Consider the following 13484-nt stretch of genomic DNA (forward strand, 5'->3'; position numbering starts at 1 on the left):
GACAATGCTTATCCCACGATATTAGTCTAACTTCCATCGTTGAACATATATATGGATTGTGAAAAGTGGGGACACGTCTTTCTCACTCGATTCAACAGCACGCCAAATTTATGAAAATTTGCCTCTTGAATCATTGGCCACGTAATGTTTCAAACAGTGTTTACTAATTCACAAGAGATTTCCAGATTACAATGAACTGCTAGGTTGCACAAATGTTTAAAACATGAAAACCGCAATAATTACATATCAAAACAAATCAGATGTCATCAATCAATCAAAAGAAATTAACACTCCGTTGAACACTCCGTTCCGCGTGCATGAGGGTAAAACTGAATACTCTTGTGGTATTTTAGAATTTAAGATTTTGACAATCAAGTTTACTTTATTCTTTTGCTGATCTGTAATTTCAAGATTGTTTTGTAATGTCGAAGCTGTAAAGATGATCTGTTGTCATAATTGAGGGCATTTTTGGCCTCCTGTGTGTGTGTGTGTAAACTTGTTGTAAACTCTTCTGGGGCGGCACATACACCGGCTATATGTTGCTGAAAGTTGCTGATCATACATTTGCATCGATGTTTTTGTTTGATGCGTTGTAATTGGGATACTATGTTCTTGAATGACAAAGATGTGTGAAAGTAGTTTTTAAGTTTCATGGGTGCTGTGAAAATTGAAGTTTCACCGGAGATTGTTGGCCGCATATATTGTAAACTCTGTTGGTGTGAAGGCTCTCAATGAAACTATGTGGATTGGAATCCGGAGAATGTTGCTTTTGTGAAACAGACGAATAGGAAAAATAGTGCAAAATTGATGATGAATGTTATCGTTGATAAAGAAACACTTTGAACTGAAATTCGCCTAGTTTTAGGGACGTTAAGGATTTAAGGAAATTAAAATTCTCCTTTCGTTTCGCAGTTTCACCACATTATTGACTTCTTCATGTGCTCGATTGTTTGGAATTGTGTAGAATTGAACATTTTGATGCGCTGACTTTGAACATGATGATAATGGAAGTTTAAAGCCAATATGTTGTTTGAAATTTAAACTTTATTGGTTTCAAGTATTGTGTAAAGCTTTAGCTAATTTAACTGCTGGTCGGTTCAGCACTCCAGTTGACGTCTTGATTTTGAAGGATTGTACTCGTCCGTCCATTCCATGGTGGCATTTCGCAATTCAACCCATTGGCCAAATACCTCTCGGAGTGTACTCATGCAATAACCAGACTAAATCGCCATCTTTCAATTCCTCTGATTCTGTTCTTCACTTTGGGCGGCTGATAAGATCTGATGTGTACTCCTTTTGCAAACGTTTCCAAAAATAATCCAGTAATGTTTGTGTGTAAAGGAACTCCTTTTTCTTTTTACGAAGTGTTGGGCTGGTTGATGTCAGCGGTGCAAAAGGGCTGTAAGGCGTCTCAATTAAACAAGATTAGGTTTTAAGCTTCTTCGTCATTTGTGTCTGAGGAGACATATGTAATTGGCCTGGAGTTGTGAAGTCCTTCAGTCTCGGCTACAATTGTCTGAAAAATTTCGGTGTTCAATTGTTGGCTGCCTAAAAATATGAGCACAGTGCGTTTAGCAGACTTAATTAGCCTTTCCCATATCCCACCGAAGTGAGGGGCTAGAGGTGGATTCAATTTCCATGTTATATTTTGCTGCTGTAACTGTGACTTGGTATAGTTGTTGTCAACACTGATTTTGTTCAGATCCAACATCTTTTTTGCAGATGTGAAGTTTGATCCATTGTCAGAATTGATTAATTCGGGATATCCTTGTCGCGATACAAATCTTCTGATAGCTAGTAGGCAACTGTCTGTGTCCAATGTCTGACAAACCTCCAGATGCACAGCTCTAGTGACAAGACAGGCGAAAAGACATACATATTGTTTTTCCAATTTGCGATTTCGGTGCTGTATGTAAAAGGGTCCGAAAAAGTCTAACCCAACATTTAGAAAAGGATATTGTTTTTCTGCTTCTGCGAACCGGAAACTGGGGAGGTCGGCCGTTTGGGGTGTAAAATTTTGTGCTCTCCATCGTCGGCAAACGAAACACCTTTTGCTTAGTTCTTTCAAAAATTGTCTTAGTCATATAATGATGAAATCTTGCAACATGTGTGCTCGGACGAACTCTATTCCAAGATGTCTGCAGTCGTTGTGGGCTTGCTTAATGATTAGTTTAGTAATATAATTCTTAATATCAAGAATAATTGGATGTTTCTGGCTGTAGGGTTTATTATCGTGCCTTAATCTGCCTCTTGCTCGTATTAAACCATCTTTGTCCAGGAAGGGAGTGATCTGTAGTAACTTGTCCTTTTTGTGTAGTTCATTTTCCCATTCAAGGTTTCTTATGCTTTCAGAAATATTTTATGCTGTGATTGTCTCAATAGAAGATTTCGTGCGTCTTCATAACTGTTTGTGACTGGTCGTTTTCGGAAGATATTGACTGTTTACATTACTGTTTCGGTTCGTCGCAAAAGTTTTTTCCAACTGAAGAAATCGTTAATGTGTAAAACTGTATCTGCAGTTTCTGCACGTAAAATGTTTGTCGCTGTAAATTGCTGATCACTTTGAAAACTTGGAACAGGATTTTCTAGTAGAAATTTTGGCGCTAAAAGCCATTTTTCTTTCAATTCTGTTAAGAATAGTCGTCTTGTTCCGAGATCTGCAGGGTTGATTTTACCAGGTAAAAAATTTTATTGTTCTGACGGAGAGTTTGCTAAAATTTTTGCCATTCTATTTTTTACAAATTTTTCGGTGCTTTGTCGATTTAATCCAACCTAAAGTGGCCATACTGTCTGTTTAGAATTGCATTTTGTCAAATTGCACTGTTATTTCGCTTCCAACACAGGAAGCAAGTTCTGCTTCCATAGCTGCTGCTTCAAGTTCTAACTTCGGGATGGTTGTTGTTTTAATGGGTGTAGCTCTTTCTTTGCTAAGAACATATTGAGTTGTTATTTCTTCTGCGCTGCTTGATCTAATGTACATTGTCGCTGCTATTGCTTTACTGGATGCATCTCAAAACATGTGAAGTTCTTGCTTAGCATCTGAAATGGGGATCAGACATCTGATGAAAGAAAATTCTGGCATCCGTTCATATTCGTCTACCCACAAATCGTGTTGGAAATCTCTCGGCATCTGTTTATTCCAATTCTTGGTTTGTTTTACTATCGATTGAAGAATGCGTCGTACTCTAATAGAAAACGACGTGATGATTCCAAGTCGAACAATGAAGCGGCGGCTGACAGCAATTGACGTTTTTGCATGCGTTTGACTTCCAGTTTCAAGTCTGATCTTTTGAAGATGAAAATTTCTTCGTTTGCATTCCACATTTGTCGTAAAATACGTTGCTCTTTCACTGTGTCTGCATTTTCTCTAGTTTTTTTCATGACCTTGCTTAGGTCGTTACTAAAAAACTTTGCAAGCCTAAAGCCACCTTTCTGTAACGTATCCTTTAGCTCTGTTTTTGTGATTGCTGCGTTTTCGGTTGTCCTGAAACTTTGAAGGTAATCATCCATGTAGAAATTGTTTATTATGACTGCGTAGGATATGGGATTGCCTGATTTATTATTTTCTGCACATCTGTGGAGTTTATACATACTGCACATGAAGGGTAACAAGTTGCACCGAATATTAGTCTCTTGTACTTGAAAATTTTGTCTTCTTCATCTTTGTTGCACAAAAACCTGAGTGCGTCTTGGTCCTGTGATCGTATGGCAACTTGCATAAACATCGCTTCGATATCACCGGTTACTGCAATTTTGTACTGTCGAAATCTCAGAAGAAGTCCAACAAGTCTGCATAGTAGATCCGGTCCGGTCAAAAGAGCTTTGCTAAGTGAATGTCCTTTGTATACCGAAGCTGCATTTGTGACTCGTTTTACCTTTTTCTTCAGTTTAAGTTCAACAGGGTGGTGTGAGAGATACCAAAGTTGTGAATTCATGAAATTGGGTTGACGTTGTGTCTCTTCAACAAATCTTTTTTCGATGTCTGCTTCGATGGTCTGGTTGTAACGACAAACTAAGTCTGGTTCCTGTTGAAATCGGTTTTCAAGCGGTTGTAATTGTGCTTTGACCAGAAAGTAGTTGTTCGGTAGTTTAGTGTCATCTTTCCAAGGTACTCCGATCTCATAACGAGAATCGTTGTGTCTTGTCGTCCTTTTTAGTGGTTCAAGAGCTTTCCTGCCATGTGCTGTCAACGTCTTTTTTCCGCTCAATATTTTTTCCCTCCATTGTCCAAAACATTTGAAGCGTTTCGTTCTCTATTTCCTGTTCCGGGTTTTTTATTCTGTTGTAAAGCGTGATGTTGTAATTGATCTCCTATTTTTTACTGGTTGACCTGTATTTCTGTGGTATTGGTGCTGTAACGGTCCATCCAGGCTGTGTCACGACTCCGTATGGCGTTCCTGGTGGCCCTGTTGCGAATATGAGTGATTCCGTTGCTAAGAAGGCATCCGCTGCTATTAGAACTCCTATTCTGCTATCTCGTATTTTGGGAAATGTGATGTTATTAAGATGATTGTATTTGGCGCGGATAGAGTTCAACATCTCAACGGGTACATTCGGCAAGTAAAAATCAGATGCTGAAGTGGCGTACACCGGTAGATTGAAAAGAGGTCGGGTGCTGTTGAGTGATCCAATTTCCAGATGGACTTTAGTTTATGTTTTGATATGTTCTCCGTAAAGTGAAGAAATTGGTACTGCAATGTGATCTGTGTTTTTTATTCCAAGTCCTTTTGCCATTGAGTTTATGCTTTGTGTGTTGTTGCTCCCGCTATTCAAAAGAGCATATGTTTCTATCGATACATCATCTGTGTAAAGATTAACCGGAATGGCTTGAAGTTGAATTTGAGATTGTATCCAGGAACTGATTTGGTTGTTGCTGCATGTGTGATTTTGTGGTCGTGGGTTGCTGTTCTTTTTGTTAAAATTTTGTTGCCTTTGGCTTTGATTTTGTGTGTCTGTTTGATTATGCGAATTTCCGTCGTTCTGTTGTCTCGAATTTGTATTTAGCATAAAATTGTTCGGGTTGCTATAATTTCAATTCAAGGTGCTTCCATTGTTGTTGTCGAGATTGTAATTCTGATTCAAACGGTTGGTGTTATTGTTATGGCTACAGGCATTACGTGTGTTGTTGTTATGATTGTAACCAACCACTCTTCTATAGTTGAATCCATGTGGATGAAACTGTGATCTGTTTGCGGTTATCTGTGTTTGGTATCCGATGTTCTGTTGACCACGATTGTTGTGACAATAGTTTGCAAAATGGTTTTGAACATGGTTGTTTGTTTGTTGTTGATGTTGTTGCTGTTGGTTCCTTTGCTGTTGCTGAGTTGGTGGAAATGATTGTGAACTGTTCAAGTTGTTTCTGTGAATTGTTGAGTGATGAAATCCGTTGCAGTTTTAGATGCGACATCGGTAATGACTGTTACACTGTCCTTTTCGGTGTTCGGCCAGGCAGTTTAGGCAAATTTTTGGTTGTCTTACTGTTTGTTGTCTTTCGTTAATATCTTTATTGAGGAATTGGTAGCATTTTCCTAAGTTGTGACTGTATCCACATAGAGGGCATCTTTTGTAACTTTGCTGTTGGAAGAGTCTGTTAGATCATATGTTGTTTTGCGTCCATTTTTTGTTCTTTTTGTGGTATTATTACTTAGTTGCTTTATTGACAGTTCGTCATAGAATATTTTTTGACACTATGTGTTTAACAAAATATTGGAGAGGATGTTGGCAAAATTATTTTCAGTTCTGCCGTTTTCAATTGATCTTTTTCTTGACTCACTACTCTAGTCTCAATAACAAAATTTAATATTGTTTTTTAATGAGGTGGAGCTGTTTAAAGTTTTGAGTTTACAGGTAATGGCTTTTTAACTTTGACAATTATCCTGTATAGAAAACATTTTGAATTTTACCTGCACTAGTTGACGTCTTTTGGCTTTCAATCTTAATAATTTAGTTTGTTCGATTTGTTAACGCTTTGTCCTGCTATTTTTTGTTATCATTACAGTTATATATTCCGGTATTGCATGGTAAACATATAGGATACCACAATTTACTTCGTATAGAGCCGTAGATGTAATTTTTTCAGGTGCACAGGAGCTCCAAGAGACCCTGAGAGATGGTGTGTATCTGTGCAATCTGATCAACTGCATACAAGATGGATCTGTCAAAAAGGTATTCACCACTGAAGTTCGACTTATCATCGTTTAATCTGACGACAGAATTACATGTCTAAACAAGGCCTCATTATCACGGGAGGCTCGGTAATGTTTGTTGGCACATAATGTTCCGACCCAGTTCATCCAAATTTGTTTTCAAAGAGAATAACATATTTAAAGCAGTAATGTTAAAAGCAGTGAAGTTACTTTTTTAAATAAGACTGAACAAAAGCGAAACTGGTCAAAACGTTTGATTCAAAAAATGAAATCAACCCCAATAAAATTTTCATTAAAAAACCTATTTTGTCGAGGAAACACTTGATTTTGCCAGCACAAAATACGCAGCACCAACGCAGCACCAAAATAAAGCTACTGAGTGGTAGAAGACGCCAAAAAAGTTACTTTGATTTATGCGCGCATTATCAAAATGTAACAGCACGAATCTGAAGGGACGACAGAAAACAGCAGGCAAAGTACTGAATTACAATCCGATGAAATGAATTCTATAAGGAATTGACAATCAACATCTTACTGGCAACATCGAACTATGAAAGTCAACAAAGCTCATTTGCTCAAAAATAAACAAACACAAACAAATCTGTAAAAATGTTTTAAAAACTTTATCTTAAAATTAGAAATGTCAAAAAATGGATACGAACAAAACTTGATCTCATTATTGTTATTAAGCGTCCATACACAACACAACACAACAAATTAGTTGAAAATGAAAAAAAGGTTAATGGAAAAAGGGGAAACACTGAGAAATTTCGCAAAAATGAGAACTTTTTAAAAATCAGGTGGCGTCAAAATCACAGAAAAAATATCGTGTGCTAAAGTCCTGAACCACAGCATAAAATACAAATTTAGATGGCATCAACCAACCATTAGCAGTTCACTTTGGTGAAAACGAGACAACAGAACAACAAATGAAGGCGAGATTCAGAAATCCACCAGAAACATTTGAAAAACAAATTGTACCTAAATTATTGAACGGGGCAGTTAAAAATGAAAGCCGATAACTTGATTAACCTTACTACACGGTGAATGAGAATTATCGTTTTTGAGAAAAATACAAAACTGTAAAAACCAAAAAAAAATCAATAGGAACTCAAAAAACAACTAATTTATTTTGTATGAAGTAGAGTGAAAGTCAAAAAGTCACCATAATGAAATCGTATCATTAATAAGCTTCATCGGAGTAGAATTCTTACTTATAAGACAATTCTTAAGACAATAAAATAACATTGAAAAAGGGGGCAAAACTCACAAATTTGCTTGTTTTTCAAAACAGGTTGCTTCAAAATTCTAGAACGCGTTGGCTATGGGTTGAAACGGATGGGTTGTATACTTAGGCGTCATTACCAAACGATAATTAATCTGATGATTAATCAGATTGATCGATGCCGCAACAAAAATAACAACAAAAAGACACACAAATCGAAGACTAGGAGTTTTGAAAACAGATGAAAAAAGTAATGAAAAACACTATGAACTCAAACACTTACTTACATTTAGTTATGCGTCAATGTAAAGAGAACTGTTATAAACGACATTACATGATACGACAGCAAAAAGAAAACTACATAACTTTGCGAGACTCAGAAGCTCACTGATATTTTTTGAGAACAAGTTGCGAGTAGTAAAAATTTTTATATATCGATTTTTACGTTTTAGTAGAGAACCAATGAGACCAGTTTTTAGTGAGAATAACAAAAAGGACGACAAAAAATAATTACAGAAACGGTCAAATTAGAAATCACAGGTATATGTTTTTTAGAAAACAATTTTCAAGTCACATAAACATTAATAGCCAATACAAAAAAATACAACGCTAAGGATACTATTTCTGAGGAAAAACACAAAAAGCACATTCTGAAAGACATAAAAAGCATGACCTATTATACAGAAATATCTATAGAAATATCCAAAGGCTGATTTAGAAATTTATTGACACCAATCAATAATGAAGTTAATTTACAAGAAAACAAAAGACAGCCAACCAAGACAATTTTGTGATAAACAAAAAAAAGTTGTTGTGAAATTCAGAAAAAAGTTACAAACTCAATTGATGGGTTCAAACTAAAAACAAATTGGAAAACTTAGAACATATGTTTGAACTTCGGAATAATTCTGAAAAGATTTGAGAAAAAGTACAGAGAAAAAAGAGCGAAATCGGTAGTCAAATTGTCGCTCGCAATTTGGTATTGTCTCAAAAAATGGAAAATTGCTTACAACAGTTTCACTTTCAAAGCCTTGTCAGTGAATTTGAGATTTCAAAATTGTTTTCTTCTCCCTCCATTGTTACAGCATGACTAAGTTTATAACTCCAAATTGATTTTTCATTGAAATAAAACAATAAAAAAGCGTAATTCGATATTAAACAAAACATAGCAAAACAAGTTCTGAAAAACTTTTCAAATAAAAAATACAAATTCTTGAGTAGACAAAATAAAAAGAAAAACCATCGTATATTTCGAGCAAGGTGGACAGAAATATAACTCACTCAGTTCAGAAATTTATCAACAAAAATGACTCATTTTTGGATAAAAAATCTAGACAAAGTAGAAAAGAGACAAGGATCGTTAGGCCATGCTTTCACGCAGTCTGTAATCATGCTGAAAATCGAGTTAAAGCTGATATTTGATTTTGCCCCCCCCCCCCTCACTAAGTCAGTCTCAGCTTCCAAACCGAGTCAGCCACTGAATCCGTCCGTCCCCATAAAATTAAGTAAAGTTTTTCTCAACTGAGTTACGGTAAACTCAAATTTGGGTACCTTAAGACAACATTTAGCTCAATTAAAGCATAACTGACTAGCATCCGGCAAACTGCTCTCAAAGGGAGGGCAAAAGCGGGGTGGGGTGCAACATTGAGAGGGGGTAACAGCGGGGGCAACAGTGGGGGGGGGGGCAACGGTTGGAGTGGGGTCAACTTCTAAGAACCGCCCTTCACACCATAAGTATAAGTCTCCAAAACAGTTCCTGTGAATCGCATATTCGGAGACTTGGGAGCTGAAGGGATCTAAGAGCTTTTAATGACCGCTGGGCGCTACATTTTCATCCGTTTTTGAGGACGAAAAATCAAATAGGTAAGACGAAAAATAAATCAAGCGGAAAATCGCATTAGAAAAGACCGACAGGACTAATATGAATACAAATTTTGTTTGAGAGCGATTAAAAAGAGCCGAGCAATGATCTATGAATAAAACCAAAAACCTTATATGAATCTGATGCAAAGTTTCTGTATTGGTGAAGTAGAAGACTACAGTATTCTCTCTCCGATCAAAAGTATTCATTACTGTTGGCTTTTTCATCTCTAATACGTAACTTATTGCTACCTTTCATTTTAATTAAAAGTCAATTTACTTCCTTTTGCCCTCTAAAAGTTTCTTCCATGAAACGCCAAAGCTCTGCTGAAGTTAGGGTTTCTATAACGAGATAAGGGTTGCGACTGTTGATGATTCTCTCTACCGTTCCAATGCTAAGGTATATAATTGATACCGTTATTCGATCCGCTTGGTTCTATGGTTAATAGTTAGATGTTTCCAACTTCTAATAATTGTTGTTGGTAGCAATTTTCTGAGTTCATTTTAAGTTGCGCAGTTTGAGCTAGTTTTTCTCGTTATGATTGTGCTGAAGATCCTTGAATAGTGTCTTCGTAGATAGGTTGCGTGGCAATTGAACTTTTTCAGGTCGAGGGCCGAGTATTGTATCGAGACTGATGTTCTCTTAGACCAAGAGTTACAGCCTTATTTGAGTTTGTCATTTCACACACTTCAGAGGAGGGTGTCGTACACTACTTGCAGTGTGCGCTGTACATCCCTTGCGCGTTCGCTTAGCAATTAACAATATAGTGATTCGCTTAGCAATTCAATTTATTATTTCTGTTTCGCGATATCTGAGAATGAAGACGGTTGTCAAAGTTAATTGTTGGATTGAGCAACTGTACACGAGAAGCAAAAATGAAGAGAATGATTTTAACAGGTACTTGAAACACATGAAGAAATAACAGCTCCCCATGCGGGAAGTTTAATGCAAGATTTATACGTGAAAAAAGAACTGGTCAAGTTTATTAGTGAACTGAACTTAACTTCTTAAAACAAGATTTTCAATAAATTAGGTACATTGTATTAAAGTTTACTGCACTAGATTAAGAATAAGGATATCAGGTATGACAATTCCCCTTTGTTAACAAATTTTAAATTGCACAAATTTCACCGGTTAAATAAAACTAACCATTTACGTACTGGATATGAATAGCTAGTGTTGGTAAAAATTTAGGGAGTTCAATAGTTTGTAGCTTATTGTTTACTTTTATAATATTTCTTCGTCGAGATTCATATTGATTGCATCTGGGCTTTGATCTGCTGGGCGAATCCTTGTGTCTGCTGAAGAAACGATCCTGATGACCGAAAAAGCGATCGGATTTCGAATAGTTTCCAATTGAGTAGCGATGTCGACAATCAATTGAATCACACTTGGTTGATGTGATTCATTGTCTACTGCTTGCTTCTGACTTCTGTGGTATTTGACGCTAGTTGGGCAAGAATTCGTAGATTTGCCTGAAGAGTCGTCTTTCTCAAAGCCATAGAATTAAACCACTTATTCCCTTAAGTACCGCGTGTTCACTTGTGAGGGATGCATTAAGTGATTTAAAAAAGATTCTCCCCACTTTATCAAATGAGAGATATTGGGGGCTATCAGTGACCAGAGTGCTAATATTTCAGTTGGAGGGTGATCTGCGGGGAATGTTGGCTATCGTGTCAGTCGTAATTGATACGCGGGGCGAAGCTCGTGTTGAAGAGGTGTGGAATTTGCCTCTCAAGAATGATGTTTTATCCATATTTGATGAATTTTAAGATGTTTGAATAGATTCGGGCGTTGTAGTGATTGAATTGCTGAGCAAGTGATGTTCAGCGTTAGAATGGTCAAAAAGCAGCTTTTATATTTTTACCAATTAAGCACGTGAAATAATTGAGTTAAATAAGGTACTAGCACTATTAGGAATGTGCTGTGCGGGTGTTATTGACAAGTTGTCAATACAACATTTTAAAAAAAGTAGTGGGTTTGTAGAAGCGACAGACGCAAATTCATTGTTTTGCGGCGCAGAATGGGGTAATAATTTACTTTTTTCATTACGGAGTAATTTGTACCTGTTATTTGAGCTATGTCTGGATTGGTATTTGAATGCAAGTGTACGCGCGATGCGCGAGTGGTGTTTAAAATACAGGGATTAAATGAGTTTGAATTGGATATAGTGATTTGCGTGACGGGCATAAATTTGTTTTGAAGCAAAAGAACACACGGTGAATGATCTGTAATCTGAATTCGGGAATTATATCAGGCTATTTTTCTAGTCGTGCTTTGACCGACAATGGAAAGTTGTGCGTACAGGCGATGCGCAATCAATGTAAGAAAATGTGGAATTCTCAATGAGTGAATTTCTTGTTGTATTTGGCTCTGTAAATGTTTTTTGCAAAAAAAGGTTATTAAATGAGTGGTTGAAATAAATTTTGAATTTTGTATAGTTTCACCATTAATATTTGACAATGTTGCGATTAAAAATTCCTCGTCGTGAGCTTTTTGCTGGTTGTTGTGGATTGCGGGATGTGTAATCCTATAAACCCATTTTAGCGCCGGGAAGATATTATATTTTAAAATGAAATGGTAAAAAAGCGGTCCACCCAACGTGACAAACGACTATTGTATGATTTGTTATAGTGGTGTTCTTTGGGTATAGATAGAAGTGTCCGATGATCAGTAATGATTGAAGCGCGAGCGAGAGGCATCACATTTGACAGGTGTTTCGAAATGAGGGTTAAAAACGTTTTCAGTGTGATCTGTGATGCGAATTTTAATGGCATTAAAGTGGGTAGTATGTAGATCTGCACAGATGAATTTTTCTGATTTTCTAAGAATGGCTTGTAACTGATGACACAAATGGGCTAGGTTAGGTATAAATTTGCTAAGATAATGTATAGAACCAAGAAATGACCTAAGTTCTTTTTAAGTATCTTTTGTGATTTAAGTGCACGAATGGCTGATTTGTTAGACTTTAGAGGCAAGAAACTTCATTGAGTTATATTATATCCGAGCCATAAGACTTAAGACTTTGCGAAAAGATACTTTGTTAAATTTTTTTTGAGGTTATCTGAAAAAAATTGTGTAAGACAGTCGACCAATTTAAAGTGCTCATCCTCAGAACCTTCCTTTACTATCAAAAAATTGTAATAACTTATATAAATAAACTATCAAAAAATATAGAGTCTATTAATTTGTTTATGTTAGGCATTTGGTTTTTATTTTTTTGAAAAGATTTATCAAAAATATTCTAAATCAATTGTTACCTTTATGGTTTGATCTCGGTGAATGTTATGGAAGTTCGGTGAAATTTAGATTTCACAATATCTATTTTTTAGCAGCCAAGGAGGATATATAATTTAGGAAAATGTTCTGGTATTCGAAGCTCAATTTGCCATTGTGTGGTAATGTGGTTGACAATAATACTTTCGGTGAAATTTAAAGTTTGATTGATAGAGATGCCAAGAGCGTCGAGGAGGTCTCGACCTATAAGTGGTTTTAGTCCATCAAGTACCACCACAAAACTGCGTCCTCTATTCGCCAACTATTACTGGATACTGGAGTTTCTATGATTCCTATTAGAGGAATTAGTTCATTGGAAAAAGTTTTGAAGTCCTTAGCATGTACTGTTTTTAACCATCGTGCAAGAGGGGAATTGTTCTCTATTTAAGTGACTACAGACTCATTCAGAATGCTGCACACGCTTCCCGATTCAATGAAAAGTCCGATATATATGTTGCTTACTGTGAGTGTTGTGTTTAGAGGTTCAATTTGTAGAGACGAGCTTGCGATGCTGGCAACCATGTCATCTTCTGAGCTATCATAATCTGATTCGATTTAATGATTCTACTTGTTATCAATGATGGCGTTTACTGTATTGTCGGAATTAAACGTACTCTCTAAATTCTCTATTGCATTTACAGTAGAACCAGTATTTCGTTGGGAATAAGATTCTGCTCTGCGACTCGCACAAAGTGATTCTGTAGACCGCAATTATTGCAAGTTTCTGACGTTCGTGACACATTTATCCTTGAGATTTAAGGACCAAAGAAAGCCAACATTGCGATTGTTTTGTTTCTTGGTTTCAAATTGCGGTTGAAAATTTTGTCGTGCTTTGGCGTTGCGAACTGGGAGTTGAATTGTTATGGCATTGGCTTGCCGGGCGGATTGGCTGTTGGAGATTTGCGGCTAATTGCGATTACAGAGTTCCATGTTGATGTCCAATCATAGGGCTTGGGCGCGGTCTAGAGTTCTCATT

General features: G+C 36.6%; 1 protein-coding gene across 2 annotated transcripts in view; it reads left to right on the forward strand.

Moving 5' to 3' along the window:
- Positions 1 to 13484, forward strand: part of LOC142340055 (myophilin-like) — a 44477-nt gene that overhangs the window by 2591 nt on the left and 28402 nt on the right. For both annotated transcript variants that reach the window (XM_075390461.1, XM_075390470.1), the window contains one exon: positions 6080 to 6165. In XM_075390461.1, coding sequence (XP_075246576.1) covers positions 6080 to 6165 — 86 coding nt within the window. The remainder of the gene's footprint in view (positions 1 to 6079; positions 6166 to 13484) is intronic.

This window comes from Convolutriloba macropyga, chromosome 1, assembly GCF_964194025.1.
Source record: "Convolutriloba macropyga chromosome 1, txConMacr16.3, whole genome shotgun sequence".
In the NCBI taxonomy this organism is placed as follows: Eukaryota; Metazoa; Xenacoelomorpha; order Acoela; family Convolutidae; genus Convolutriloba; species Convolutriloba macropyga.